The sequence below is a fragment of the Capronia coronata genome (genome assembly GCF_000585585.1).
Source record: "Capronia coronata CBS 617.96 chromosome Unknown acBCG-supercont1.5, whole genome shotgun sequence".
In the NCBI taxonomy this organism is placed as follows: domain Eukaryota; kingdom Fungi; phylum Ascomycota; class Eurotiomycetes; order Chaetothyriales; family Herpotrichiellaceae; genus Capronia; species Capronia coronata.
Window position 1 is genome coordinate 462,857 of NW_006912897.1, and position 24,977 is coordinate 487,833.

The following is a 24,977-nucleotide window of genomic DNA, read 5'->3' on the forward strand; positions in this document are numbered from 1 at the left end:
GAACAAGATATACAGATATACAGATATACCTATTTCTACACATGAAGTGTATCTAAAGTAAAATCCTCGTTTGTTAAGTAAGCCAGGCCACTTAGAAACCGCGAGCATCGAGTCAGATATCCCAAGGTCGTTGGGAGCCAATGAATGAAAAGAAGAAGACACATGGTGGATGGCATATTTTTTTTGCATTCTGCACAAACACATGGCAGAAATCGATGGTCTAAGGCGTCAGGTCAAGACAAGGCATCATATCTGTCTCATGAATCCCGTAAGGAAGTTTGCTGCATGTGCTTGCCATAACCAAACCTGCTCGAGCAAGGCTGCAGCCCCATGACGATGTGGTCCTCAATTAGCCAACTTCTCTCTCGCAGCCTGACACAAATTGTTCCAGTCGGTGAAAAGTCCTGGCGAAATATGGCATCTCTTATCGGTCAGCTGCTTCACCCTGGTGGAGGCATAAATGTCCACCACGTCCTTGACATGGCTCTTGTTGGCTTTGACAAGAGCTTTGACCAGAAGAATGCTCGTCTGACTGGCTGCGTTGGAATGGACATTCGAAGACTCCTTTGCCGCTTCGACATGGACAGCTCGGAGGATGTCAAGAGCGTGAGCGACCTGAGATTCCGTGCTCAGGTCTGGAACGTTGATGAACCCCTTGGCTCGCGAGCAGAACAGTTGCAGGATGGCGTAGGTTCGATCGGCGAGTTGCTTGGTCCGCGTGGTCCTCATGAGCGTCAAGAGAGGCAAGATCAAGTCGACAGTCAAGGGATTCTGCTGTTGATGCTTCAGGTATGACTCGATCAGGTCAAGCACGCGATTCTTGAAATTGACCACGTTTTCCTTCGCATCTTTGGCCGCCTTCTTTTTGTTTTTGTTCTGTTCCTCGTTCCGCGCACGGAAGACCTCGGCCAGCTTCGAATCCAGCTCCATCATTTCGTCGTCGTCCATGTCCGAGTCGGAAGAATCGGAGCTGTCGGAAGCCGCGGCCACATCGTTCTGGTCGAGCCTGCGGGTGCCGAGGGCAGATGCCAGGGCGGCGTCGAACTTGGCCAGTTCTTCGTCTTCATCGTCGTCTTCGCCTTCTTCGGATTCGTCGTCTGCCGTCTCGTCGTTTGACTCTGCAGATGAGGACGTGCCTTCAGAGGCATCCTCCTGCGCGATAGATTCGACCTCGACGTCCGAATCCATCTCGTCCGAGTCCGAGTCCGGACTCGTGCCATCCTCCATGACGACATCTTCTGCTTGAAACATTTCTTGCTGGCCTTCAACGTTCTCCTTAGTCTCCAGAACACGACACAATGACTCGAGACCTTGGGCGGTGATATGCGGCGCAAAGGCATCGAAGATTTCGATCGAGATCCGCCGGAGGAACTTTGACGGCTTGGACGAGAAACTGAGGATTATCTCGACAATGGCATCGATCGAGTCGGGTTGCTGCTGTTGTTGAAGCAGATCCTGCAATATCTCCACGGCGTCTGTCTCACCGAGATAGATCTGGAAAAGGGCCAGAGAATATAGGAGACACAAGCCATCTGCGAATGTTGGAAAACTCTCCACAGCACTGTCTTTGGCAACATCTCCACTCTTGCGGCGTTCGCGTTCCGCAGATTTCTTGACAGGGTGTTGCTTGGAGGTGGTGAAAGTTGTGGGCATGCTCGTAAGCTTGTGCCAGCCCTGTTGAACGATGTTCCGAATATCATCCTCAAACATTGATGCTTCCGATTTTCCCTTCTTCTCAAGTTGGTAGATAGAGAGGACGGCATGATGAAAGATGTCAGCCCCAACTCGACCCAGTCTCAGAGCTTGTTCAAAAGCCAAAGCAAGGCGTTCCTTCATGAATTCGCGTGCTCCCGGGAGTATGCTGGCTTTGAAGACACTTTCCGGTTTTGTCGAAAGATCCGGGCGGGTGACTTCTACCGCCCAACCATCCAAGATCAATTTGGCAAGCTCAGTTCCTTCATCATCGGGATCAACTGGGATGTCTGTTTTTGCCTTTTGTTCTGAACGTCGCAGCAATGTCGCCACAATCTTGAACTCTAAGCCGATGAGTGTTTTTTGCCGCATCAAGACGGCCTTTTGGTCCTCTTCAGGCGGCGAGTCCAGCAAAAGAAGTGCATGTAGAGTCAAGAAGGCAGCTTCAAGAACCTTGGGATCGTTCACGTCCAGCACACTTTGTAAAGTCTTGGATTTCGTAAGCTGGTCAAAGTCACCGTAGGAGACGCTGTCCAGAAGGGCTTTAATACAAGCTCCCGTCAATCCATGAGAAGGCCTTTTAAGGTCACTGGGGGATAGGCGAGTGTGGAATATTTGAGAGAGTCTCATGGCATGTCTCTGAAGAAATCTTTCCGGACTCTTCAAAGAATTGACGAAACAGCGCGTCGCTTGAGGTGTAAATGTGTGTTGCAACACTGCTTGAGGCGCGCTCTCGAACACCTTTCTCCAAACAGCGAAACCCCACGCTTTTCTCTCAGTGCTGCTGGAGGGTGAGAACAGGCTTTCTATCACCATGTCAGTTGGAACGTAGGAGGAGTGGAATCTCACTTACTGTCAACAACCGTGTCCCAGAACAGCTCAAAAGAGATTCGGTGCTTGTTGCTTTTGGCATCATCTCGAAACAGTTCATTCGAAACGATGTCCCAAGCGAAGTGCAGATTGGCTGACCATCTAGCAGAACCTTGGGCTTCCAGCTCCGTGTCCTGGTCCGAGTGTGACCGGGCATCTTTGAGGATATCGGCGAGGACGTCCACATCCTTCTTGGCCAACGGATCGCCGTGTTTCCAGACAGACTTTGGCAGCTTCGCGTTGGGAAACAGCCTCTCTGCCGTCAGCCATACGGCGACGCCCTCAGGGGTGCGAACGAGTTTGTGCTCGGCCATTTTCTCGATGATAGCAACCACAAACTCGTCCGGCAGATTGACGCGAGTAGACACCAGACCGTTGACCAAGATCCAGCCACATTCTTGCCGGAGCCAGGGCTTCCTCGTTGCCACACCGCAGATCAAATCCAACAGACGCTTCCAAACCGACAGATCTGGGTTCTTCAACAGCAAGCCTGACTTGAACACGGCGTCGGCTCCAAACACTCGTCCAAAGTAGTGATCGCGTTCATCCTGACCGCTTGTACCGCTTTCAGGCACGGTTTGAGTCTCGAGGATGTCCAGGATCCCAGAAGCCGTCAAAGCATCCTCCGAATCTGCTTCCAACGTCGAACTCAATTGGGAAAGCAATTCAGTCAAAGCGACTGAGAAACCGAGCCGAGCAGCCTTGCGTCCACTGCATAACCCACGGAACAGACGTGTTAGGATGGTTCGGGTTTGCTCGTTATTGGTGACGCCGGGCTTGAAGATTTTCGAGACCAGAGTATGAGCTGCCTTGAGACGGACAGACTCGACATCATCGGCCAGGTGTTCGTAGACCGTGACGAGTTCGAGGTCGACTTCCCTCTTTCGCTTCTTCGACATCTTGACTGCGTTTGGAGTTGACTTGGACATCTTGCATTGAGGCCTCAGAAAAAAGTTGCTGTCGGTCTATGACTTTTTTATGCCAAGGCTCCGATGGCCGACTGCGGGGAGGAGCAGGGGAAGTCGGTGATTGGCTCCAGGGAATGCTGCGATAGCACTCTAATAATTTATACAGTAGTCAGGTACCTAAATACTCTAGTACTAAGACTAAACCGTCACTGCCACGAGACCGAGGCCGGGACCGGGAATCCTAGCATGACAGGCATCGTGGCACTGCATCTGACTGAGGAAAGTTCCAGACGACACAACTGCGAACTACAACTGCGAACTACCAACTGCGAACTACAATTGTGAACTGTGAACTGCGACCATCTGGACTTCAACCAAACACCACTGCAACACCACCACGCCTTCTACAACCTGAACCTACCAACCTAGATCCTTGCGACAGCAATAACAACAGCTTCCCGTCCCCTACTTCCCGTCCCCTACATCGTATCAATAGTATTCCAGCACTCCTACCATCGCCTGGCTTGACTGCGCACACGCAACCCACCCTCGATCACCCCCACCACCACCTACCTACAAACACATACCGCAATTCAAACCATGCAAGCCTTACCCGAACCGCGACAACAGACATTCGAGGAGATCTATGGCCCGCCCGAAAACTTTCTAGAGATAGAGGTACGTCCACATCCACCCCGGGGCAAGCTTTCCTCGTCGCTATAGCTTGATGACTCCCCCCTCTTCCATTCTCTGTCCCCGGGTTTCCCTCTTCCTCTTTCCTCGATACCTCCGCGAGGAGTTCAATCCACACACTGCTGGCAGCAAGCGCTGCGAGAACGAACCAAGCCCGGACTGACCAAAGAACAATGGTGAAACAAACAGGTCAAGAACCCGCAGACCCACGGCTCCTCTCCGCGAAACATGTATACCTCGTATGAAATCCACACGCGCACCAACATCCCCGCCTTCAAGCTGCGGCATTCCGTTGTGCGCCGCCGATATTCCGACTTCGAGTACTTCCGAGACATTCTGGAGCGGGAGAGTGCCAGAGTCACCATCCCTCCACTGCCCGGCAAGGTGTTCACCAACCGATTCTCCGACGACGTGATTGAACATCGAAGAGAAGGACTGCAGCGTTTCTTACAGATTGTTGCGGGACACCCGCTGCTGCAAACGGGGAGTAAAGTCCTCGGTGCATTCATACAAGGTGAGTCGTTGTTTTGTCAATCCAAGAAATGGCATATCTCACGCCATTTTGCGCCGGTCATTGAGTGCCACCCTCATTCTGACAAAAGTCTGACCTGTTCTTTAGATCCGAATTGGGACCGCAATGCATGGTGATGTTGGAACTATTTTGTTAGGGCTGGAAGCTGGAGTTCGAGTACAAGTCCAATTCCAGTTCCAAGTCCGAGTTGGCTTCGGCCGGCAGTCTAATGATATCGACGAGGGCTGCAACCCGGGAGGGAAACATCAAAATAAAAGGATATCTGACCAATAACGAGACCAGACCAATCCAATCCAATCCAGTACGGTAATATACGGCATGGTACAATCCGATCACATTCACATGAATTAGTTGAGACAGGAGCAGCGGGGATTTGTACCACTCGCTCTCTCGCGCTATCCCTCAGTCCCTTTGCAGCACTGTTCCCTTGTGGTTCGTTCGCTCTTACCATATCCTTTTTCCCCCCGAGAGAGGAGAGTCTTCGGTCGAGCAACAGGGCCTCTGAAAGATGTGCGACGGATGTGGACCACCGGAAAGCGGATGGACACTGAGCAGGCTGTATCGATAGCATACGGCGACGGGAAATACCAATATGCATATGCCCGCCCAGCCATGTGCAGTTGCAGTTAGACAGATAGCAAGCTCTTTTCATTGGAACTGGGTTCTCTGTTCCACAAACTTAAGAGTCTACATAGGGCCTTCTTGATTCGAAAAAGCCCTGGGAGAGACTTGTAGGGTAAGGGTAAGGGTGAGGGTCGCTTTGGTCTGGTCTGCTCTGCTGTGCTATGCTCTGTGCCGTCCATTCCCATGGATACCTACCGCCGTGTACGTGTATGATCTTACGAGGGTACTTCCATCTATAACGTATTCTTTTTTCCCTTTCTTTTCTTGAGTTCTCTTCTACCTCGCATACCTGGATTTTCGCTACTACCTACCTACCTATCTACTTACCTAGCTATCTACTTACCTAGCTATCTACTTACCTAGCTATCTACTTACCCTACCTAGCTACTTCGTCGATGGATGGATAGATAGATCGACGAGACAGATGGGATATAGGTTCCAGAAAGGGAATTGTATACCTACCCACTTACTTACGCCCCAACGCTCAGTGTTGCTCAGCCTCGCCGCGAGATCATGACTCACCACCTAATTACTCCCTATGTACTACTACTACTACTTACGTACTAAGACATGTACTAGTATGTGAGCTGACTCTCATCTGTGCCATTGCACTCGAACTCTGAAGCCCTGGCCGTTATAGATACCTGAATGCCTACCTCCCTAGGTACTACTGGTATTATGGCCCAGAAAAGTCAACCTGCACCTTTTATTCGCGGCCGAGCAATTCATTCATGTTCATTCACCCGTATTCAACCCACTAGACTCAACTCAGCAGCGGGAGAGAATAAGAATGGACTCCTGATCTAAGGAGGGCGGATAGGGGATGTTCAGCCTCGTGTGGGGACGGGGACTTTTCCAATCTATCCTCGAGTCTCAACACGCCACCTACTACCTACTACTCCTACTATCTGGTACCTACTGATCACCGACTCGTTCTCGTGGACAGCTAGCTTGGTACTCGACATGAGATCTATTTCGTCAAAACAATCGTGTCACAACACTCGAGAGGACCATCCAATCCTACTAAGCCACTACGCCGACAGGACCAAAGATGCACAGCCTCGCATGGCATTGGGGAATGGGGACTTTCCAAAGCTACTCCCACCACGCTACCTACTATCTACCAATCTCCGTCTCGTGGACATCTAGCTGGATACTCTCTCTATGTTGGTTGGATCAATTTCGTCAAGATAATCATCTATTGATACCCAAAAGAACCATCAAATACTCCTACTACTACCATGCCTCAGGGGCCCAGACCAAGAATGAAATCGGCCTTTTATAACCCAAAACCAACGCCCATTGTCGCCTTCAGGGTGTCGACTCCCCTGTTCCGTCCGAGCTGCACACATCCCTCCCCCTGCAATCATCTATTTCTCCTTTGCGGCTCTTCTGCTTCGGGGTCCAAGTGCTCTCTGAATCTCGTACTCCTGAAAGCCTCCCACTCCGGTTTCTCGGTATCCACCCTTCTGGTATTCGCTGGGCATACCGCTCCAGATCTCCGAGTCTTGCAACTTTCAAAGATCAACGAGCTGCATTGTTGGCACAACTGAAAGGCTTGTTGGTGGCTCCGTTGTGGACCATGCTTGAAATGCTGGCATACAGTCCGACAACGCACTGTAGATGAATTCCAATATTAGCATTGTTCACCTCATTCTGAAACCATGATCCAAACTCACCAGGATGGCTCCAACCCCGATGTTCAACAGGTTGACCAGTAACAACATGGTCTTGCTGAAACTCCAACCATTTCGGGGTACAACCTTCCACCTCTGGCCGTTCCTCGTCAGGTTCATCTTGATCCAAAACATGCCGCTCAATCCCAGGGTGAACCAACTGGCGAACAGAGCACTGGTCAAGCCCAACAAATCACTGAAGACGGGAACGGCTTCCGCGATGACCCACGCCCCCAGCCAGGACCCCGTGCAAATGCCCACCCAGATGCCATACGATTTCCACGTCTTTTGGTGCATGAGATCTTCCGAATGGTCCCGGAGCAGTCTGACATACAGGTACTTGACACCCACGTGCCCATTGACCACTCCGGCAATGACAATGGTGGGGATTGCAACGCCATACGCGACCTTCTTGACGACATCACTGGCACTGTCCAGGGCTGGACTAGCCACTCGATCCCCAGCATAGTAGTACACCACCACCGCGGTGATGATGTACATGCTGATGTCGCTGCATTGTAAAAAGGCCAGCGCTTTGGGGAAGTCCCGAGGATTCTTCAACTCCGAAATAAAGGTGAAAAAGGCAACATGTCCTGCGTAGGCAAAGACCATGTTGGCAACTGCCAAAAATCCGGTAGAAAAAGACAGATTATCTTCTGGCCAGAGTCGGACGGTGAGAACCTCATGTCCGTCAACAAGTCTCATGCCTGGCTTGGTGATGCTGACTCCGATCATGGTGATCATCACCGCCCCGATGATGCTGATGAAGCTGGCAACGGAATAGTAGGAAAGATTCTTGAGTGTCCGGGGAAGGGTAAAGACCAGACTGAGGATGGTCCCAACCACCATCCAAATGATGGTACAGGCACCATGCTCCGTGATGGCGTTCATCATGATGGAAAAGGTCAGGATATGACTGCCCATGATGAAGACATAGAACAAAAATTGACCCCATCCGAGGATCTCGCCGCCCCAACGACCAAAAAGCACCTCCCCAGCACATCCCATCGAATGAATGTGAGGATAGCGAATCTTGAATTGGCCAATGACATATCCGGAGTAGGAAGCCATGGCACCCAGACACACCAGGAGGATCAAACCTGGGACTATCCCAAGGGTAGCCATGGCCCTGGGAAGCGAAAGGATTCCCAAAGAGATGGTCTCGGCAACCATCACCATCCCAGCTTGCCTACAACGGTGTCAGCATCATAGTCTAGACCCAAGGTCTTTTAGACGAGAACATACCACCAGACCATCGACTTGTACTCGACTCCACCTTCAATACGGCTGGTCATCGGATCCAAAGTTTGTTCCCCAGCTTCAGTGCCAGCTGTCATGAAACAGTCAATACAACTCTCATTCCTTCAATCGTATCCATTTCACCACCTACCATCTTTCTTTTCCGGGTCCGCAATGTTACTGCCACCAAGCACTGCATTGGCCGCCCCATCACTTGTCGAGGTGTCGCGGGAGGTTTCGTTGACCTTGGTCTGGGGGGTCTTTTGTTCTTTCGGCCCTTGATTGAAGTAGGTAGAGATAGACTGCAACATGAGGCCACGGCGCCATGAGGCGCTGGAGGGACTGCTGAAGACCATGATGTGATAGGACCCAAGCAGCGAGAACAGGAGAAACCGGGAAGCTTCCGAAGGAGTCAGTAGCACGCTCCAGGTCGGCTGGAAATGTCTCCCACAGTGGCAGAGCTTAGCTTAGAGATGGAATGTCGATAATGTATTTGGTAAAACAATGAGTAAAGGGTATACCTGCTCCTCGACGCATGCGGGAAGAATCTCGAAGCAGGTGTGGGGAAGAGAATCAGGAGGAAGAAAAGGAAGAGAGCAACAGACAAGAATACCGTCCTATTTATGGGGACTCGTAAAAGTGTTGGTTGAATTGTGGGCGTAGATAGATATAAAAAGCATTCCGGACTGTCGGTATCGAAACAGACTCGCCGTTGGTGAACCAAGCACAGTACCTGGGCAGGCACCATACAAGTTGCGGTCACAAGGCAACAACTCCCGATCGACAAGAGCTATCGCGAGGTTTCCACGGGAATGCAAAACACTAATACATAGCAGTCGAGAAAACACGATAGACGATGAACTCGTGTGCCCAGGCTCGACGCGGTGGTGGCCCTTTGACTTTGGGGCGTTAACACACGTAGCCTCGTGCTGCGTGCTGATCGAGTGCGGACAGGTTGCCAGATCCAGGCTGTGATGACTGGTATAATGCGACCGGCAAATACGCCCGGTATAGCGGAGGAAAGCTTTAGCTGTTGGCCGGAGAATCTTGCCCCATTACAGGGTTGTGTCCAGGACTCAGCTTAGAATCAGTCTCCAGGGTGTCCGCTGGCCCATCTGGGAAGTGGTCAGCAGGTTGAGATGGGATCGGCGACAACAACACTTACTATGTCTTGAATACAACTTTCGTTCATACTCGTCGGCAAATCTGGCCTTGCCGCTCTCGACGTCCTTTCTTGACACGCCCAGTTTGCTCTTGGGCAGGCCCATCGACGCCAAAAACGCGACACTTTCCTTCCACTCCAAGTCCTTGCGTTTCTTATCCCACTTCAATTCTTCGGCCATCAGATCGATAACCTGCGGCAATGCTTCCAATGCCGCTTGCGCATTCAGGAATGCCAGTCGTGTCCTCCGAGCGATCACGTCGACGGCACGTTGAGCGAATTCGTGTCGAACCGCATACCGCACCTCCCCGTCAATGTACGGATATAGAGGCGAGATGCGTTTACCTCGCACAGGGAACCTCTGATCGGTGGGACTTGACAGTGCGGCCACAGTCCAAGCACGATCTCCATAGGCCTCTGCAAGGTGTTTGGCCACCTCGGTCTCGATGCCAAAGTGTTGGATTAGGTTGATGAAAAGCGTTTTCGAGTATCCATGCGCACCCACCAGTCGAACCTGATGTGTCTGGCAGGTCCCGTCGAGCGGCGCAGCGTCATCAATCATCTCGGTTCCACTGATTCTCGTCGGCGTGACAATGGGCTGCGTCTGGAGGTGGAAATGCTTGATGGCTTCATCCACGGCGTCCTCTGCCATTTGACGATACGTTGTCCATTTCCCACCCGCACATGTCAGGAGACCAGATTCGGAGACTGTGACGAGGTGGTTCCGCACCAGCGACTCGGTGTTTTTCGCCTTGGGATCTTTGACCAAGGGGCGAATACCGGACCAAGCAGCCAGTACATCGCCGCGTCGCACATTGATATCGGGAGACAGATAACCTTGGATCTCATTCAAAATCCAGTTGATCTCGTCTTCTCCGGCTATCGGCTGTGCAGTGATATTGCACGGCGCATCAGTAGTGCCGGCGATCGTATTGCCCTGCCACGGTAGGAAGAAGATGACACGACCGTCCGAGGTGGCGGGATCGATCAAACCCATCGTGTTCTTCTGGGGGCTATAGTAACCCGGCAGGACCACATGTACACCAGAACTTGGAGCCACAATCTCTTGCGCCTTCGGGTCGTCCATTTTGCGGATGGAGTCACAGAACGGTCCAGTCGCGTTGACGACCCCCTTTGCGCGGATGGTGATTGGAGCTGCCGACTTCCCGTTCTTATCCGCAATCACGTCGCGGACGATGGCGCCGTTCAACTTGCCGTTCTCGTCCTTTGTCAAACTCGTCACTTCCATATGATTGACGACAGTGGCCCCCCAAAGCGCAGCCGTGGCGGCAATAGAAACGTTCATTCGGCTGTCATTATGCGCTCCATCGTAGTACACGAGGGCGCCCACCAGGTTGTCCTTCTTCAACATGGGGAATGCATCCAAAGCCTTGCTCTTGGTCAAAAAGTAACTCGTCTCAATGCCTTCACTGCCTGCGAGGAGATCATATAGTTTGGTGCCCGCCCAGAAGTAAGGAGCCTGCCACCAGACTTGCAACGGGATCATGATAGGAAGCCACATGGAGAGATGAGGCGCCGTATCGAGAAAGTATTTCCTTTCCCGCAACGCTTCCTTGACCAAGGCATACTGGTTGTAGTCGAGTTCCCAGACCGCTTTTTCGAGATAGCGGACACCGCCATGGACAAGCTTCGTACTCTTGCTGCTTGTGCCGGCGGCAAAGTCATCGCGCTCGACCAGCGCGACCTTCAGCCCTCGAGTCACAGCATCCAGAGCGATACCAGATCCCGTGGCTCCACCACCGATAACCAAGAGGTCATATGGTTCTCCGGCTTCTTGATCTTTCGGCAATTGTGTCTCCTTGTCGTCGGTTGTCGCGCCTCTTAATCGATCAAAACTGTTTTTCAATTGCTGGGTGATAGGTGTTTCGGGCGCCGAGCCAACCAAACCACCACTTTTCCTCAGGTCGGCGATCTGCTCGTCGCGGGACTTGATCAAGGGGAATGTAGGAGGAATAATGGTCCCATCCTTGGTGCGTGGGGTCGGGACAAGAGCACCCTGAGAGCCGGGCACGTTGATGGGACGGTAGGATATGTAGACCACGGCTCCGCCAACCCCAGCCAGCGCCGCTGCGGAATATAGGAGGGGCTTGAGATATCGACGGGCTCGGGGAGAACGACCGGCCGAGGCCATGTCTGGCAGTATCAGGAAGGTTGAGGCTTCGCGATATCAGGCGGGCGGGTTTGCCGGAGATGGGGATTGCGACAGGACGTCGACGAGTGAGTGATATGGTTGATGGTTTATTGTAGCAGCTCAATCCACGCCGGCTGCCATTCCCCGGACTTGAACAGTGGGGTTACGAAGAGACGCTGATGGCGGCTCAGGAGAGCTGGGTTGAGTTGGGAGTCGGGCAACGGAGTAGTAGAGGCGGCCGCATCGAAGCGACAGTACTGAGGACAGAGGAGGAGCGGCAGAAGTGAAGGGAGCCATGAGAAGCAGATGTGGAGGGTGTTCAAGCCTACACCCACACACACACACACACACTCTCTCTCTCTCTCTCTCCACCGGTCTCGCCGGGAAGAAGGGCAGAGACGAGACGAGACGATCTCGTTTCGCTCATAGCGAGATCCAGTGATAGAGAAGCTGTCGAGCCCATCAGCGTCATAGTTCGTTCTTTTGGACCCACGAACCCATGGTCTCTCTCCCTCGGTGCGCTACTCTGTAGTATGTCGTGTATGTCTCCCGCTGCAACTCGGCATGCTGATATCCGAATCCATATGCACGGGCGGCAGCAGTGACCATCTTGATCCTTGCCATTGGGCGCCTCTTTCGCGACTCCTTGTCTCGTTCCCCGGTATATGCACATTGCCAGTCCATATGAAGGAAGCGTGACACTTTTGAGGGACCAAAGGGTCCGTCTACTACTACAGTTCCGGGAGACTCTGACATGTGCTTCTTGTCTTCAATTCATCACTTTTGGTCCTGGTAATAATATGCATACTATGAAAGAGCTTTTGATCGAGAACACAAATGGCCTCACTCTTTCCCGGAGATGGCGACTATACAAAAGTCCACAACTGTCTCCTAAAGTAGTTGAAGTTTCAAGTCACTTTTGTTCGTCCTGTCCTGTCCGTCATTGCTCACTGAACGCTGCAGGAGCCGTGACAATTCAGGACTTTTGCGACTGACCATTGATGTCCTCCGCCTTCCTTTCCAAAAGATCGATGTCGATCCGGTTGGCCGAGACACTGCCGGCATTGGGTTCCATGTTCAATTTGGAAGGCGCGGGAACCGAGTCTGCTGTCATGGATGATCTCAGGGGACTGCTGGGGGTATCTGATGCATTCAGATTTAACCGTTCGAGAGCTTGTAACTCAGCGTCTGAGAAATGAGGCGTATGCTTCGGTCGGAATGGGACGGGAGTAGAAACTCGCGAGGTTAGGAACTGCAGACATGGTCAGCTTCATCATTTAACGACCCTTCCCCAGCTAGATTCATACCGAGCTAGCAGCGCTCAGAAGCGCAATCAAAGATGCTTGGACGACATCCTCATGGATACCAACGCCCCATACTTTCTCGTGCGAGCCACTGGCGGTGCATTCGATATAGGTGGCGGCTTTGACCTCTCGGCCTTCACCGATGGCATGTTCCTTGTAGTCGGCGACGTCAAGATCGATTCCCAGGGAGTGAAGCGCGTTAGCCAACGATGAGATCGCTCCATTGCCCACGCCCACGACAGGATGCTGGATTCCGTCGATAGCGATAATCCCGGCAAACTGACGTTTCGCAGTCGATGTATTCTGAGCGGGAGCAGCCGTCTGTGGCGGTTGGCCGACTGACGATTTCATCGTGGGTGCAGGGGACGTTGTCCTGACCGCCGTGATGTTGTAGTCGACCAGTGTAAACCTCGGGTTCTTCTTGAGATGATACGACTCTTCGAACAGAGCCTGGATTTCTCGCGGCAGCAATTCCCGCCCCTTCGCATCCGCTTCTTTCTGCACAATTTTGCTGAATGCGACCTGAAGTCCACGAGGCAGATCCAGTTCGAGACTACGTTGGATAATCCAGGCAACACCACCCTTGCCAGATTGCGAGTTCACCCGGATCACCGCTTCGTAGGTTCGACCAAGGTCTTGAGGATCGAGGGGCAAGTAAGGGACCTCCCATGGGTCCTGTTGGCCCAGACCTTTGTTTTTGCGAACCTGAAACCCTTTCTTGATGGCGTCTTGGTGAGAGCCGCTGAAGGCGCAGACGACCAATTGCCCGCCATACGGCCATCGCTCATTCACGGGTATCTTGGTGGATTCTTCACAAACGCGGATGACCTTGCCAATGTCGCTAAAGTCCACGTTGGGCCAGATGCCCTGAGTATAAAGATTCAGTGCCAGAGTGACCAGGTCCACATTCCCAGTTCGCTCTCCGTTTCCGAACAAGGTTCCTTCGACTCTTTCCGCACCAGCCATCTGCGCCAACTCTGCCGCGGCCACTGCGCAGCCGCGATCATTGTGGGGATGGACCGAAATACAGAACTTTTCGCGTTCTGTCATATGAGTGCTGAAATACTCCACCTGGTCGGCGAAAACATTAGGAGTCGACATCTCGACGGTGGCGGGAAGGTTGAAAATTAGTTTGGCGTCTTCAGTGGGACCCCATGCTTCCTTGACTGCCTCACAGATCCGGACGGCGAACTCGGGCGAGGTATCTGAGAAGGTCTCCGGGCTAAACTCATAAAGCCATTCTGTGCCTGCCTGACTCGGGTCGTCTTTCGTAAGGGATCGAGCGAGCTTGGTGCATTTAACAGCCAATGCGATGCTTTCGTCTTCCGTCATGCCAAACACAATTCTCCTGAAGCAGTCGCTTGTAGCAAGGTATAAATGAAGAATGGCTTTCTTTGCACCTCTCAGGGACTCGACGGTTCTCCGGATCAGATCTTCACGACAGGGAGACAACACCTGTAGCCAGACGTCGTCCGGGACCACTCCGGGCGTTTCGACTAGGCTTCTCGTAAAGTCATAGTCGGTCTGTGAGGCAGAGGGGAACGAGACTTCGATTTCCTTGTAGCCCAACTCGACGAGCATTTTGAAGAAGCGTAGCTTTTGTTCACCATCCTGGAGACCAGTCAGCCACGTCGCCGACCTTTTGAACTCTCATCATACCATAGGATCGGGCAAGCTCTGGTTGCCATCTCGCAGATCGGTAGCAAGCCACCGGGGAGGCTTTTCGTTGGTTTTGGAGGGCCATTGTCGATTGGGGAGATCAAGAGGTTTGAACTTCCGGTATTTCTTCCACGGTTCACGTAGCCTGTCATTGAAGCATCAGCAGGACTCCATCAAGACGAAGGCGGCGTAGATCGTACATCGGCATCTTCGGCGAAGCGTGCAAAACGAACCGTATGCGCTGATGAAATGCCGCGGTTGGTTCGGCGGGCGTTCAATGATAGGACTGGGCCAGGGTCGGAGAGCGAGGTATATGGAGGTGTAATGTCTGGTCAACCCTTCTGCACTTCAAGACTCAAGTATAAGAGAGTGTTTGACGACGTGAGATGAGTCACTGTAAGAACTCTCGCTCCGGCCTGCGAAATGCGGATTGCGCCTCGACACAAAAGTTTTGAGGCGGGGGCAAAAGATGATGGTAGCGGCACGGTCAATCTACCTGATTGGTGGGCAAGATACTTGCTAGTATCATACTAGCACATACTAGCACGAATGAAGTAAGTATACCGGTTATTCCTATCTGGGGGAGACACAATCGGCCCGCATGTAAACGACAATATGCGCAGCTTTGATATAGTACTTCATGCCCTTAACGGTGTTTCTCCTCTGTACGGAGTACAATCGAGCAATGCCTGTCACCTGTAGCTAAACAAGAGCCCGCAAGACTCGGACAATCCGAGGTCCGGGAACGCCCTCCACCGCTCAACCCGCTCAATCCTGCCCTCTTCGTTGCCCATCCACACAGCAATATCAAAAGAGGATCTGGAAAGAATGCTCTACAAATAAGGGCCATCCTGGACCCCGTGCTCGTCCCCTCGGCCAGTCTCCAGTCGTAGTTGGTGCCTCTGCCTCTGCCTTACTATTTCGCACTGCGTCTCCTTCCTGTATTTCCCCTACTCATCATTCAGTGCCACGACAATTCTTGTCGGCGTGTTGTGTTTGAGACCTGCCTCCAGTCCTGCTCCTGATGTCGAAGAGTCAATGACCACGTGTATTGGATCCTGCGTCTTTCCAATTCCTACTGATGGAGATGCAGGCCCACGCTTGCGTTTCGACGCATTTGAGGTGGACCTTTGCCGTTGGGCGTTCATGGACAGCGACTTCATACCGATGGGAACCAAAGGGCCGCTGCCATCTTTGCCAGCCCATTCACGAGGCAACACTGGACTGATGTCGTGCTTGATGCTCTCCTTCACTGGTCCGGACGTGCTCCTGATGCTGCTGTCGGAGTATGTTCGACGCCGCTGTTCCCTTTTCTGCAGCCGGAGAGGCCAGTAACTGTCGCTCGGATCACGGCGGCCAGGTGGACCATCGAGTCTGATCATCTGCCGTGTTCCTGCTCCATCCTTGATCAATGGTGATTGTGGACGGCTCTGATCTGACAACGAGCGTGGAGTGTTGGTTGGTGCATGGGTACCCCTGACTGGGCTGTGTGAAGCACTGAGCACTTGCAACAATTCCTCCTGCCTAGCAGGGCTCAGAGCCTGCACGATTTCTTGCGGATTTGCCTCGTTCATATGCCTGAGAAAGTTTGCTCGGGGAAAGCTTACCCCGGACATCTCGGTGCATCCACCACTGGTCTCAGTCTTGTTGGAAGTATAATCTGGCATGGGAAGGTCGTGGCTCGTCGATCTCAGTTGTAGCCGCCACTGCTGTGACGAAATAGGTTGTGGACAAATGAACGGGTCTTCACAGGTCACCGTACCTCCCACAAGCTCTCGACGTTCGGGAGACTCCTTGTCTGAGAGGGGGAAAGTCGAGGCTTTGCTGACCGGATCAGACTGTAGATCCGAGAATGTCTGTGCATTTAGTAGTCTCTGGAAACCGTCGAGCCCACTTGATAGTGGTTTACCACCGCGAATTGCCGCTGCGGGACGAAGGGGCGAATGTGAATGGGCTTCGTGACCCGAAACTGGTGGTAGTCGAGATCCGATCGGTCCCGGTCGAGGAACTCTCTTGGACAGCCTCGCAAAGATTTTTGTGTTTGGCCACGCGATATTGGAAAATTCGAGGATATCTACTTGCGTCAATCCTGCGAGCTCGTCCTGTCTCGATGCCCAACCTACTTTGTGGTGCGTGTTGAAAGGAGAATACGACAACATCTCGTAGCCGGTCAAACATCGTATCAGCCGGCGCTGGAGGGGTTATATCTCGCAAGACCCCTTCCGAGATGATTACCTTGACACGGCCGAGAGATTCACCGGGTTCCCAGTGGGGTTGTTGAAGGATCTCTTTGTGGAAGGCAGGAAAGCGAAGACGCTGGTCTCCATGTTCTAAAACATTAGCTTTCAGACATGGCATGGGGGATCACTCCAACCTGAATCGCCTAACCAATATTAGCACCTTCGTAGCAGTGTCCACCGACCGATTTTCACATACCGATGACTTCAGGCCAAGTTCCCCCCTCGAACGTGCGGTGACTGCACCTTTTGGTCAGTGAGTGATTCGCTACATGCTCTTGACAGTCATACGCAGCCAGCACTCCGTCAATGTACACCCGAGCTCGAAAGAGGACCGATTCATCGGGTGTCTTGTAGTTCAGCAGGAGATTGGAAGGCTTTGGCTTGTCCCAGCAGTGGATTGAAACACGGAATGCTGCGCCGCGCTCAAGGCTTGCTACGAACGAGGTCAGGACAGGAACAACGGTCATGGACTCGAAGGAATTGCGGTCAGTGTCGATCGCCGGTAGGACAGTAGAGAACCCGGGATCTGTTGCTCGTGAGAATTGGCCCACACATGGCGTCTTCGACGACTTACTCTGCTCCAATCCGTAACATTTCGTGTCGAATTCCTGAATTGGCACTCTCGAGCTGCCAGGAAACATGAGAACGTCCCAATTCTGATACCGCATTGTGGCACATCAGTGTTGCGTATCAGCCCGTACAGGAGAGAATAAACTGGTCAACGGGGAAGAGAGAGTATCAAGAAGAGCATCGGGCGGGCAAGGCGATAGGCGCGATTACCATTTAGAGTCTCCGCCAAGTTAGCAGCGAGAGAGCCGAACTGCCAATATAGAAGGAACGCTGGTTTCGCAAGATCCAGAGAAGGAGCGAAGGACCTGGCATGGAGTAGCAACAACTGCGTCGAGACTGCCACAGGAGCCCCCGGGTTGGCCATATGGTTTGCGGGTAATAATAGATAACCTGATATTCAAGGAATATTCTTGACGCAAGTACGAGTAATGCTGCTCACAAGGCAAAGTCAACCGCAATCACGATCAGGCGCCTTTGCCTTCCTATGGCCACGCCACCACATGCGACCGCGTAGAGTATGTCCAATCAAAAGTCAATCAATCATTTTCGTCTGGAAAAACGGGTATTGTAACCAACAACGAAAGTGCTCCAGTGGGTAAAGATGGCATCTTCCAACAGCCCTGGATGTCTCGCACCCATTCCGTGACAGGCACAAGTGCTCCATCAAACGCCAAATGATTAGTAGATGTTACAGGGCTTCCAGACGTCCATTATTCGCCAGTTGCGTCCAGGCTGAAGTCGCCGCCCACTCCAATGGCACCGTCAAAGTTGAACGTGTCGTCGTTTGTCGTGTTAAGGAAGCTGTCGAAGTCGAAGTTCTCTAGCACGTCGCTGTTTTCCAGAGTGCTGAAATCAAGATTGAAGTTCTGATCAGGTCCATTAAACTCGGAGAACGCATTCGGCTGAGAGATGTCTGGCTGGTGCATCTGAGGCTGGGCGGGAGGTAAGGCCTGGTTTGGCGGAGCGGCTTGGTTGTTGTTTTGCATGCCAGGGCCCGCAGCTTTGCCGGCAGAATTGAATCCTGCTGGATGGACCGGGGTGATAGGAGTCGACGGCGTTGGAGTGGCGGGAGGCTCGTTCTCGGAGCTGGGAGCGTTGGCAGTGGAGTTCTTCTTTGCGGGCCGCTTCTTGGGGTTGTCATCCTTGGCCTTCTTCGCCTTGGGATTGGGTTTGTTCGTTGTCGACGGAGTTGGTGGGGCATTGCCGCTGGGCGGCGACGCGGGCTGGTTGCGTTGGGCGTTGTTGCCAGCAGGGGCTTGAGGAGGGGGCATTTCATTTCTTTGACCTGGGGTGCCCATCGGTTGAGGCTGGCCTTGAGAGGGTTGCTGGACCATAGGCTGACCTCCTTGAAACTGTTGTGCCATGCGGCTTTGTTGTTGCTGCCGTGCCATCGATTGTTGTGCCATCGATTGTTGCATCTCCATGGAGGTCGGTGGCCGCATGTTTGGCCCCCCAGGTCCTACCATGCCCTGATTATCCTTCATGAACATGGCCGGGTTGAAATCTGATGTCGGCATCCCATTCATGAAGTTCATGGGAGCAGGTGATCTTCCTGCCATCGCTTCTGCTGCCGAAGGTGAACCAGGCAGACCACCAAGTTGAGGAGTTCGCTTCATCTGATCCACAGGGTTGGGTGAAGTCCCGGTCCGGCTGTTAGGCGACATACCACCAGCCTGCATGCCGACCATGGGAGCGCCATCTCTATTGACAGCATTGTCCTGTTCTTGTCGCGCCATCATGAGCCTCTTCTTGTTTTGTTGCTCAAGCAACATCAACTGCATTTGATAGTCTTGCAAAGCATGGTTCCCACTCTGGCCACCTCCTGGAGTCCCTTGCATTTGCTGACCGGCCATCCTTTGGTTGTACATTTCCATTTGCATATTGTCGCTAAACTGGGGGTTGATGCCCTGCATCATCGGAGATCCGGCATTGCCCATGTTCATCATTCCATTGGCCATACCAGCCTTTGCGACGTTAGTGTTGTTGGCCGACAGTCGGCGACATTGGCATGACTTACCTGCATAGGCTTTTGGGGCATCCCGCCATTCTGTCGAAACTGGGCATTGTTCATGTTCGGATTGAACGCATTCTGGATCATCATGTTCTGAGGTGGCACGTTGGGGATTCCTGCCCGCACATTAGGCATCATGCCACCGTTGAACTGTTGACCTTCGAGTCGTGGTCTCTTGGACGGAGACCCACCGTTCTCCCCTTCAGCTGGTGAAGAGGTGCGACCGTTCATCTCCACATCACCCTGATCTCGTTGCATTTGTTGATGCTGCTGCTGAAGCATGGCGGCTTTGTTCATTTGCATTTGTTGCATTTGTTGCGGAGTCCTAGGCCACGTCAGTATTCCGAGTTTGGGGAAGCAGGCCTATGTCCTACATTTGTTTTGTCATATCTCTTGAAACATTGCCGTTCAACAGATTATTGCGCATGTTTGCACGCATGGCAAACTGGTTGGAATTCACCATGCCGGGCCGCGCAAGGTTCTGGTTCTGCTGATTTTCGCGCATCCGTTGCATATTCTGCGCAACATTAGCAAAACGGTCAGTCATCATGGTTTTGGGCAACGTACCTGGTGCTGGATCAAATACTGCGCGGCAGGACCCAGTGCCTGAGCTTGACCGCTCTGCATTTTACTCGATCGTTGATGGGCGGTAAACAGGTCGGAGAAGATACTGAACCACTCGAAGAGAAATCCGATGCCTGGTGTGTTCGTATCTCCGACATGCATAGGACGCGGGAGATCGTCCGGAATGTCCTCCTTGACATCTGTATCCATGCCATCACCATCAACGCCATTTACCTCCGCGTCTTTGCGGCGGCCAGGGCTCTGCTTGATGGGCGGCTTGGTACGGATTTCGAACTTCTCTTCACGCAACAAACTCCTGGCAATATCGTAGTGGCCCAGTTTCAAGAAATACTCGTAGATGTAAGTGTTCAACTGAGCCTTGACTTGCTCCGGCGAGGAGCTGCTGTTGTTGTTGTTCGCTTGGGTGGCTGGGCTGCCGTTGTTCATCATATTCATTCCACCGCCGACCGGTCCTCCAGCCATTGCTGCAGGATTCATGCCGGCCATGTTCATCTTGGACTGAAGTACAGTTCACCCAGGTCGCTCGCGCTGAGGGGATGAAGACGAGAGCCGTAAGAGAGTGGTGGAGGGTGTTCGCAGGAGATTGTCAGGTGGGTCGGGGGGGAATGATCCAAGCAGTTGTGACGGGCGTGCGGAGAGTCGGTCGCGCAAACCGACGACGACTTCAGACGGCAGGAGAAAGCTTCATTTTCCGGATGGGCAGCGACGTGAATATGACTGGAATATAGTTGATGATGGTAGAATCTGATGCGGCTGAGATGGAGAATACAAGGTAGGTAGTTTCAGAGGTCCTTAACGAAACGCGACCGCCACAAATTATCGATGGGCTAGCGAGCCGGGTAAGACTGGGAGCGCGAGCAGGCGGAATACAGCGCAGCTCGGAAAGGGACTCGTCTCAGTGTCGATGGCCAATATCTAGCGATGCAAAGCGATGCAGGTGAGTGAGAAAGGTCAAAGGTCGGGGGCAGACGACGACGACAATGACTATGACAACGATGGAGAGCACGAGATGTAGCGCCAGACGAAAAGTGGAAGGACTGATGGGGTGACCGCTGGGCGCTGGGCGTGAAAAAGCAGAGGCTCGAAATTATTGTGGTGAACGACAGGTGGTTTAAGGCTGCGCAGCCGGGGACTGCGCCTGACAACGGCGGGTGCCAGACACTGCACTGCAGACAGGGCCGGGCAGCTTGAGGACCTCAGGGCGCAGGGAGCAGGGCCAGCGGGCAGGGCAGGGCAGGGCACTTGCGAGAGACTCGGGGGGAGAGGAGGGAAAGGCACAGGACAGCGAAGTGCTGAGGAGGCAATCTGACCCTGACACTGACCAATCAGAGACGCTGCTGCTCCAGCCCTACAGCCAGGGCCCCGCGTATCCTGCAGCACGCTTTTCCTATAACGGGGCTACCAATGGTGGGGTGCTTGGCAACCGAAGGACGACCTCACCTCAAACACCTCACGCATATTAATCCGACAAATATAATAAAATGCATCAACGCCCGAACCACACCCAAACTGTGCTACCAGTGGTTCAAGAGGGAATAAACTCTTGCATTCTGGCGGACTCGTCGGGTCGTCCTCGACCTCACCCTTTAATCCAGTGTCTTGTCAAAACTGTCCGTAACCCTCGATTCACGACTGAAACTGCCTCAGGGGTTGAGCAAGGCTTACTACGTCCAGTGTTGACCGAGCGGAAAAGGGGGCGCGACACGTGACTTGCCGACCACGCATATACAGAGTAGAACATGGGTGTCTAGAATGACTTAGGGTCTCGTCTTCGGACCGCTTGATGTCGTTGTGCTTTCGAGCAAGCTATTCGTCGTCCGGTGGCATCTCGTCTTCAGTGTATCGGAGTAGAGTGACCCTCATTTCTGTAACATCGTTGCCTCGGAGGACGTCGCTCACAAAGCGAGCCTCGATGGACATTTGGACCTGTAACGGTAAGTTGATAATGTTGGCGACACATATAGGCGACTCTTCCATACCATTTCCAATGCTCCACGTAGAATACCACAAAATATGTTCGAGAACCACAGCTCATCCTGAGCTCTTCCATCATCAGGAAGTTCGACAAAGTCGGCCAAGGGGTTTTCGTCAAACAAAAGCGAGAATTGCTTATTGTCCGCAGTCCAGTTGGTGACAGTTGGGGTGATGTTGAGGAAGATCTTGAAGCCGACCTTCTCCCTGTTTAGTCTCAGGGAGAAGATAGGGAGATGTGCACAGCATACCTTGGAGATCATCTCTGCAGTATCCCTAAAATTACCACAGCGACCGATGTTTGACTTTGCCAGGAAGTCCTCTATGAGGCGCATGCCGATATTGTATCCCATCTTGTCGAGCTGCTGGTTGACTTGGACATAATCGTACTCGTAGTCGGTACACAATTGAGCGACAACAGTGCCGTAAGTGAGAGTGACCAGCTCGGCATTGACTTTATCGACTCGCGTCCTAGAGGGGTGAGTGCGATGATCTCTGTTTAGAGGAGACGACTCACTTCCACACCCTGTGCTTCGTCAGTTGTGTCGGGTACAGGCTCCACGCAAGGCTGGCTTACTCTTCGCCCACCCGGGCTGCTTTCTGGCCAGACGCCATGCAGTTTGATGATTAGGATCACCTGGACACTATCATCTCCGAACAAAGGCGGACATTGATCTTGCAAGCACCAAAGATGTTGCTAGATTTGCACGTCCTGATGGCATTCCTTTGATTGATGGGAAGGAAGGCATCGGGCCTCGACGTCAACTCCCAGGCTTCTCACCGTTGGAATGATGCCAAGCCCAGTGGGGACATGTCCGGATTATATGATTTTCCGGCTCCGACCAAAAAGTTCAAGATGCTCGCCTAGTAGACAAACTTGAAGAAACATTGGGGATTAAGTCGACAACTGTCCCGGACACACCTGGCCGACTCTCGCCCTCTTTTCTTCGCTAGCCGTTGTGATGGCCTCGATCAAACGACAAGCGTCCGACAGCTTTAGCCAGCCAGGGGCCTTGGTGAAGAGACAAAAGTCTAGTTCAGACCTCAATGATACTCAGGCCCTCACAATCGGCGCGAGAGATCAGAATGGCACTCTTGTGCCTTCTGTAGGTCTTCTCCCTCTGCGGTCAATAGTCAGCGCTGACAATGTTATTCTAGGCTCTCCGGACGAGCGCACTCCCCGCGCCCATTATGGAATTGACAGGTGCGCACCATCTTTCTCGGTCGGACAGGCGCAGCTAAAGCCATTTAGGTCACTCCGGCGAGATATTTGCAGCCAGGTTCGATCCTACCGGTCAACACATTGCCTCAGGGTCTATGGACCGGTCGATAAGTATGCATGCGACGCGGATGCTGGCAAGGCGAATTCTAACAAGGAGTGCTAGTGTTGTGGAATACCTACGGACAATGCGAAAACTATGGAATAATGACGGGTCACAAGGGTGCCGTACTGGACTTGCAGTGGTCCCGAGATTCCAAGATAATATATTCTGCTTCTGCAGACATGACAGTGGCAAGCTGGGACCTCGAAACTGGACTGAGGATACGCAAGCATGTCGGTCACGAGGAGGTCATAAATTGCTTGGACCTTAGCAGACGGGGTCAAGACCTGCTGCTGAGTGGTAGCGACGATGGCTGCATAGGAATCTGGGATCCTCGGCAAAAAGCCGCCGTCGACTATATCGAGACCGAATTCCCAATTACTGCGATAGCCATGGCTGAACAAGGTCACGAAATTTATTCTGGAGGGATCGACAACGACATCAAGGTTTGGGATGCTCGTAAGATGGAGGTCACATACACGCTGAGTGGCCATGGCGACACCATCACCTCGCTGGAAGTCTCACCAGACTCACAAACGTTGCTCTCCAATTCCCACGACTCGACGGTACGAACTTGGGACATCAGGCCGTTTGCACCTGTGGATCGGGCCGTGCGTGTCTACGACGGTGCGCCAGCGGGATTCGAAAAGAACTTGATCCGTGCAAGCTGGAGTCCGAAAGGAGATAAAATCTGTGCCGGGTCGGGCGACCGTACAGTGGTGGTGTGGGACGCTCGATCCGCCAAACTACTGTATAAATTGCCTGGCCACAAGGGAACGGTCAATGATGTACGGTTTTCGCCGACTGAAGAACCCATCAGTGAGTACACCACCATGATTCGCATGATTCTTGTCAGAGGTGTGGCTAATAGAATCAGTTGTTTCTGCTTCGACCGATCGGAATCTTATGCTGGGTGAGCTCGGAAGGTGATCAAACCCAGCCGGATACTGTTCGTCCACCGTCTCGAGCTTCGCTTGCGACACCGCGGAAGAAACAATGGAGTCCGCATCAGCGCTATAACATGAGGTAACATCCTTCTGGGACGCTGTTATATCGTCAGAAGCATGTATCGGTTGAAGACCACACCACGCACTCTCAGAGCCGACCAAATGTTGACCGACTCAGAGCCGAAATCCGGCCGTTTGACGCGAGAGCGGTCTTTTACAGACATCGGCGTGCCTGCATAACGAGAGGACAAACGGCAATTAGTACTTGGAGCCCTTGCCGATGTGTGAGGCGTTCATCCCCCGCCACAGTATTGAGCCTGGGTCTATATCATAGCGCCAAGACAGCCAGACTCTCCCCCATCGCAAAAGCTGCGATAGCCAGGACTGTGAAGGGTCATCGTGTTAGTGGCAATGGTGACAATGGGGTGCGATACACCCATGAGCAGTTGTCGCTGGATTGGCCGAGGTCAAGAATTGGTTGGAGATGGAAATCCGCCAAGGGTTGCGACCATACAACACGGAGACGCCCCTCGAAGCCGTCCATGTTTCAGGTCGCGTCCCGATTCTGACCAGCTCATCGACGTGTCTTGTTATATACCTTGAAAAAGAAAGGATGCAGTCAACAAACGCATCACGCTCCATTGAATTCCCGACTTGAAGATGGCGAATGACAGCCTGTCAAGTCTTCCAATTATGCTGGTTAGGTGCCGGATATTGTTTCACTCCCTCAACTGCACCCTGCATTTGACAATCAATATCGACCAATCTGCACCAGTCGGCCATCCTTGTTGGCCGACTTTCTGCAGGTGACCAAGATGTA

The 24,977-nt window shown here is 52.7% G+C and overlaps 8 protein-coding genes across 8 annotated transcripts; 2 read left to right on the forward strand and 6 right to left on the reverse strand.

Moving 5' to 3' along the window:
- Nucleotides 1–345: 345 nt before the first annotated feature.
- A1O1_05858 (uncharacterized protein) lies at nt 346–3,461 on the reverse strand (the record flags this gene model as incomplete). Its single annotated transcript, XM_007726742.1, has 2 exons — nt 346–2,498; nt 2,546–3,461. 2 exons carry the CDS (start codon nt 3,459–3,461, stop codon nt 346–348), a joined length of 3,069 nt encoding a protein of 1,022 aa, XP_007724932.1.
- A 930-nt stretch (nt 3,462–4,391) lies between these two features.
- Nucleotides 4,392–4,811, forward strand: A1O1_05859 (sorting nexin-3; the record flags this gene model as incomplete). The annotated part of the gene is made up of 2 exons (XM_007726743.1): nt 4,392–4,677; nt 4,783–4,811. The coding sequence occupies 2 exons, from the start codon at nt 4,392–4,394 to the stop codon at nt 4,809–4,811; spliced, it is 315 nt and encodes a 104-aa protein (XP_007724933.1).
- Nucleotides 4,812–6,843: 2,032 nt separating this feature from the next.
- Nucleotides 6,844–8,545, reverse strand: A1O1_05860 (uncharacterized protein; the record flags this gene model as incomplete). The annotated part of the gene is made up of 4 exons (XM_007726744.1): nt 6,844–6,936; nt 6,999–8,184; nt 8,241–8,325; nt 8,386–8,545. The coding sequence occupies 4 exons, from the start codon at nt 8,543–8,545 to the stop codon at nt 6,844–6,846; spliced, it is 1,524 nt and encodes a 507-aa protein (XP_007724934.1).
- Nucleotides 8,546–9,260: 715 nt separating this feature from the next.
- Nucleotides 9,261–11,548, reverse strand: A1O1_05861 (glycerol-3-phosphate dehydrogenase; the record flags this gene model as incomplete). The annotated part of the gene is made up of 2 exons (XM_007726745.1): nt 9,261–9,349; nt 9,400–11,548. 2 exons carry the CDS (start codon nt 11,546–11,548, stop codon nt 9,261–9,263), a joined length of 2,238 nt encoding a protein of 745 aa, XP_007724935.1.
- Nucleotides 11,549–12,524: 976 nt separating this feature from the next.
- On the reverse strand, nt 12,525–17,419 carry A1O1_05862 (2-isopropylmalate synthase; the record flags this gene model as incomplete). The annotated part of the gene is made up of 8 exons (XM_007726746.1): nt 12,525–12,800; nt 12,856–14,463; nt 14,512–14,656; nt 15,466–16,585; nt 16,635–16,853; nt 16,948–16,988; nt 17,040–17,277; nt 17,326–17,419. The coding sequence occupies 8 exons, from the start codon at nt 17,417–17,419 to the stop codon at nt 12,525–12,527; spliced, it is 3,741 nt and encodes a 1,246-aa protein (XP_007724936.1).
- A 612-nt stretch (nt 17,420–18,031) lies between these two features.
- On the reverse strand, nt 18,032–20,409 carry A1O1_05863 (uncharacterized protein; the record flags this gene model as incomplete). Its single annotated transcript, XM_007726747.1, has 4 exons — nt 18,032–19,285; nt 19,339–19,657; nt 19,707–19,849; nt 19,900–20,409. 4 exons carry the CDS (start codon nt 20,407–20,409, stop codon nt 18,032–18,034), a joined length of 2,226 nt encoding a protein of 741 aa, XP_007724937.1.
- Nucleotides 20,410–21,723: 1,314 nt separating this feature from the next.
- Nucleotides 21,724–22,503, reverse strand: A1O1_05864 (uncharacterized protein; the record flags this gene model as incomplete). The annotated part of the gene is made up of 5 exons (XM_007726748.1): nt 21,724–21,843; nt 21,897–22,091; nt 22,140–22,359; nt 22,406–22,414; nt 22,466–22,503. 5 exons carry the CDS (start codon nt 22,501–22,503, stop codon nt 21,724–21,726), a joined length of 582 nt encoding a protein of 193 aa, XP_007724938.1.
- Nucleotides 22,504–22,850: 347 nt separating this feature from the next.
- Nucleotides 22,851–24,140, forward strand: A1O1_05865 (uncharacterized protein; the record flags this gene model as incomplete). Its single annotated transcript, XM_007726749.1, has 5 exons — nt 22,851–22,994; nt 23,047–23,092; nt 23,141–23,221; nt 23,274–24,029; nt 24,088–24,140. The coding sequence occupies 5 exons, from the start codon at nt 22,851–22,853 to the stop codon at nt 24,138–24,140; spliced, it is 1,080 nt and encodes a 359-aa protein (XP_007724939.1).
- Between the last annotated feature and the right edge of the window lie 837 nt (nt 24,141–24,977).